At 40.9% G+C, this 4716-nt stretch overlaps 1 protein-coding gene across 1 annotated transcript; it reads right to left on the reverse strand.

Annotated features, from left to right (window-relative positions):
- Positions 1–479: 479 nt before the first annotated feature.
- Positions 480–4400, reverse strand: LOC149101134 (uncharacterized). The gene has a single exon (XM_089276089.1). The coding sequence runs from the start codon at positions 4096–4098 to the stop codon at positions 853–855; it is 3246 nt and encodes a 1081-aa protein (XP_089132215.1). The 5' UTR covers positions 4099–4400; the 3' UTR covers positions 480–852.
- Positions 4401–4716: the final 316 nt, after the last annotated feature.

Below are 4716 nucleotides of genomic sequence, written 5' to 3' on the forward strand. Positions count from 1 at the left end.
TTATCCCAGTTTGAATCCTGCTGCTGAATGATTAAAAGGTTAAAAGGGTACCAAAACTGTTGAAAAGGGTCACATTACATTACTAACTGAGACACACCACTGGCCTGAAAACTGTCTCTTGAGGTCATTGTGCTTTGTCTTTCTCACTTGTTTCCGCTGGTCAGTCAGTCAGTTCAACCAAGACATCTGAAAGAGAACAAACAAACAAAGTGTAAAGCTATGAAAAAGGCTTGTTAGGCTACTTTGGTCAATCTCAGTTGAACGTTTTCTAAAAAAGGCGTTAGCTGATTGCCTGAAAAGCTACATTTGTATAAGACGTAAATAATCGTGTTTTTCGTGTATTATCGTGGCACCTCCGTAACGGTTAAATCTATATAAAAAGTGAATAAATCAAAGAAATAAATTAATTTGCCATAAAACGTTACGATTCATTAAAAAAACTTGAGAAATGTAGAAGACATTACCTTGTGGCTTGTGCTTTCTAAATTTCTCAAATGTACTTGGCAATTACAATAGACACCATTAAAATAATATGGTAGTGGCTTCCTTATTTGTTTGATAAAACGCAGTATAAAATCATTGTCATTCAGACTTGAGCTGGAACCATGCAAGTTTCATTGTACCATTTACAGCTGAATACGATTTATATCTGAAATTTGGTCAGTAAAAATGCATTTCAGGTTATTACGTAATTTCATGGTCTCTCATCGAAAGCAGGTCAGTTATATTAGAACACCATGTCCGTTGCAGAAGAACAAAAATAACTCCTAACTCCTCCTCGGCAAAATACTGAACAATTATTAGGTACTTTTTGCTAAAAAACAAAAAAACACTTTTTCAAGTAATCTTACCTTACTTTCCAAAATTAAAGGTTACGTTATCTCCAATCAGTGTAAAAGGCGCCCACTGCTTCACGTCAGAGTAGCCGTTACATCTCATCCACTTCATGGCCTGGTGAAGAGAGTGACTAGCGCTTTCCCCACGAACAAGGTGATCGTAGAAATGACTTATTAACTTCTCTGTTGAGCTGTCTTCTCTGGCCCACATTGACACCAACACCGAGCGTGCGCCAGATCCTAGGAATGCTCGAGCAATTCCGACCGCTCCCTCGGCCTTAATCTCTCCACGTGCACTATGGCAACAGCTAAGGACTACCAGTTTAGCTCGCAGTTTAACCTTTGAAATGTCCGACATTGTCAATAAGTAGAGTCCTTCTCGAGGTATACCGTTAGGTATGCGAATAGAAGGTGCCAGAGCAATTTCTCCTCTTTCTGCATCACCGTGAGCAGCCAAATGTATCAGAGCCACTGATTCCATCGCTTGAAGCACCGCCTGCTTAGTAGCCTGCTGTCCTAGTAAAGGCTCAACACCCAGCTTTCTTCCTACCATCTTTGCTTCCTCTTCTGCACTAGGCAGTCGCGAAACGGGCGTTAGACGTCCTTTGAAAATCACCTCACCAACATCAGGATTCCCCACTATCAGTACACCGGTCTGGCTGTGATAGTCTGCTGGACTGTCATGGATGAGCCTGAGAGTTGTTAAAGAAGGGGCGACGCGGATCTTGAAAGTCTCGGATAGCGTCTTTCCACTGTCATCAGGCAATGCGGCAAATGGAATGTTGTATAAAGTACGATCAGGAACGATGATGATCTCCGAGCCGTCAAGCAAGTCAACCACAGGAGCGATGATTAGTTTGTAACACAGAGGAAGATTCATTTTTGGACCTTGGTTCTCTTTACTTTCATTTCCAATTCGGAAACCTTCATGGCTGTCATCCTCGTATGATTTTGACTCCCCTTGTACGACATTTACAGACACATTCTTGCGTAGCTCCTTAGGTGACATGTCAAAACTTCTGAAGCTTTTGGTGGCAAAAAAGTCTTCCATATTCTGGGCAAATCCTTCATGAGCGATAGCTTCACTTCCTTTGATCTTTCGGAAATGTTTGACTCCACTACTTTTAAGAATGCAGAAATATATGCTGTCAGAAGAATAGAAGACGTATAGACAAGAACAATTAAGTTCTTTGTCCATTATGCTTTCAATACCGGACCATGTTTGAGGATTAGCGGAGACTGGATTCCTCATAGAGTACTGAGCTGACATTAGATCTGCCAAAGCCCCTGCCTTCCCAAGCTCTGAAACATACAAGGCTGCTTCGGGATTTTCGCATTTACAAAGCAATGTACAGAGATTACGGTAGGGAGAAATCTTGTTGTCCGAGAACGATATCTTCCATTGATCGTTATCTTGTATGGAGCCGCGTATTTTCTCGCATTTTTCGATACTAGCAAGTAAGTACGAGATAGCTTCCTGAATCTTTCCTTCTTGCACTCTTAAGCGTGCTAGCCCGTAGAGCGATTGGAAAAGCTGTAAAATATCGCCAATGTCCTCACTTATCTGAAGCGACTTCATAAAATGCTCTTCAGCCTTAACATGTTCCCCATCTTTGAAAAGAACGTTTCCTAACAGTAAGCAACAATTGGCTTCTGTTGCTCGGTGTCCAATTTCTTTACTAATCGCAATTGCTTCTTCGCAATATTCTTTAGCTTTGACACGGCCACCAATTGAGTACAAGATATATCCTTGCATTAATAAAGAGGCGGCTTTCTCAGCCCTGTGTCCAATTTCTGATGCGATCCTAAGTGCTTCCTGATTATAACTGTTAGCCATGGGATATTTACCGAGAGAGTGAAAGGAAGCAGCGAGTCTATTGCAACAAGAAATTACCCCTTTCTTGTCACCAGTTTTTCTTTTGATCACCAATGCTGTCTCAAAGTGTTTGTTAGCCTCATCTTCTTCGCCGACTGATAGATACAGAGAACCAAGCCTTAAGTAGCTGGAGGCTTCTCCATTTCTGTCACCGATTTCTTTTGTGATCGCAAGTGATTTTTCGAGATGTTTTCTAGCCATGTCATACTCGCCAACTAATCGATACACATGTCCAAGGTTTCCGTAACAGGCGGCTTCTCCTTTTCTGTCACCGATTTCTTTTGTGATCACAAGTGATTTCTCGTGATGTTCTCTCGCCTTGTCATACTCGCCAACTGATTGATACACAAGTCCAAGATTTCCGTAACAGACGGCTTCTCCATTTCTGTCACCGATTTCTTTTCTGATCACAAGTGATTTCTCAAGATGTTCTCTCGCCTTGTCATACTCGCCAACTGATTCATACACAGCTCCAAGATTTCCGTAACAGGCGGCTTCTCCATTTCTGTCACCGATTTCTTTTGTGATCGCAAGTGATTTCTCAAGATGTTCTCTCGCCTTGTCATACTCGCCAACTGATTGATACACAGCTCCAAGATTTCCGTAGCAGGCGGCTTCTCCATTTCTGTTACCGATTTCTTTTCTGATCAAAAGTGATTTCTCATGATGTTCTCTCGCCTTGTCATACTCGCCAACTGATTGATACACAAGTCCAAGATTTCCGTAGCAGGCGGCTTCTCCATTTCTGTCACCGATTTCTTTTCTGATCACAAGTGATTTCTCAAGATGTTCTCTCGCCTTGCCATACTCGCCAACTGATTGATACACAACTCCAAGATTTCCGTAACAGGCGGCTTCTCCATTTCTGTCACCGATTTCTTTTCTGATCACAAGTGATTTCTCAAAATTTTCTCGCGCTTTATCATACTCGCTTACTGATTGATACACAAGTCCAAGATTTCCGTAACAGGCGGCTTCTCCCTTTTTGTCGCCGATTTCTGTGCTGATTAGTAGGGCTTTCTCGTAGAGTTTTCTTGCTTCTGCGTATTTGCTTTGACGGAAATACATTTTTCCTAGATCGAAGCTTAGATCATATTCTGCAAGTTTTTCTCCACTATCACAGTAAATCTCGAGAATTTTTTCTGCATATTTTATGGCATTTTTGTTGTTGTTGACAGCACAATAAGCCTTCGACAGTATCAAATACAACCTCTTGTAGAATAATATGGCTAGTTTATCGTCTTTGATTCCTGCTTTGTGTTTCACGAGGACCAAGCATTCCTTGCATATTGCGATGCTCTTTAGAGCTCGATTGGTGTTGAGAAGGAAGCACGCAACTATGAGGCCGATAGAGATAGCTTGTAGAACTTCGTCCATGTTGTTCATGTCAAACACTTCTGTCAGGACTAAATGAAAATTACAGTTGCAATTGCATTCGTCTTTGACTTCATTTGTCAGTGAAGGCGTGAGAAACTATATGTATTACTATTCAACTCGTTTCCGAAAACCTAGTGGAACTGAGACGGGATTGTAGTGGTAGGAGTTTCTGACTTAGTTTAGAAATGGCTTAAGAGAATACAGTAAAAACCCGCATAAAAGAACAAGTGGATTAAGAACACTCAGGCTGAAATTTGGTCAAAAAAGTACCATATACATAAGAACACATTCAGCCTGAAAGATGAAAATTGTTCTTATTTAAGCAGGTATGGGAATTTCCAGGACACATTTAGCAATTGGTTTTGGACTTGGCTAATTTATGTAACTAAATGACTGTTACCTTCTGTCAATCACATTCTTTATTAAGTGCTGCAGACACAGCATGCTGACATGAAATCCATTGATTAATTAAAATGTTGCGCTTGCACATTGATTTCATCTGTTAGTAGTCTATGCAGTATTTATTTTTTAGAAACAATTTTAAGAACACGCTAAGAACATTTTCGGGTTGATTTTGCAGAAAACACCCGATATATAAGAACAAAATCAGCCTGAACCCCCAAAGCA

This window comes from Orbicella faveolata, unplaced genomic scaffold (assembly GCF_042242905.1).
Source record: "Orbicella faveolata isolate gen_17 unplaced genomic scaffold, um_ofav_v1 contig_4, whole genome shotgun sequence".
NCBI classification, from domain to species: Eukaryota; Metazoa; Cnidaria; class Anthozoa; order Scleractinia; family Merulinidae; genus Orbicella; species Orbicella faveolata.

Coding starts and splice junctions, on each gene's coding strand:
- LOC149101134 (XM_089276089.1), bottom strand. CDS start 4,098: ATGAACAACATGGACGAAGTTCTACAAGCTATCTCTATCGGCCTCATA.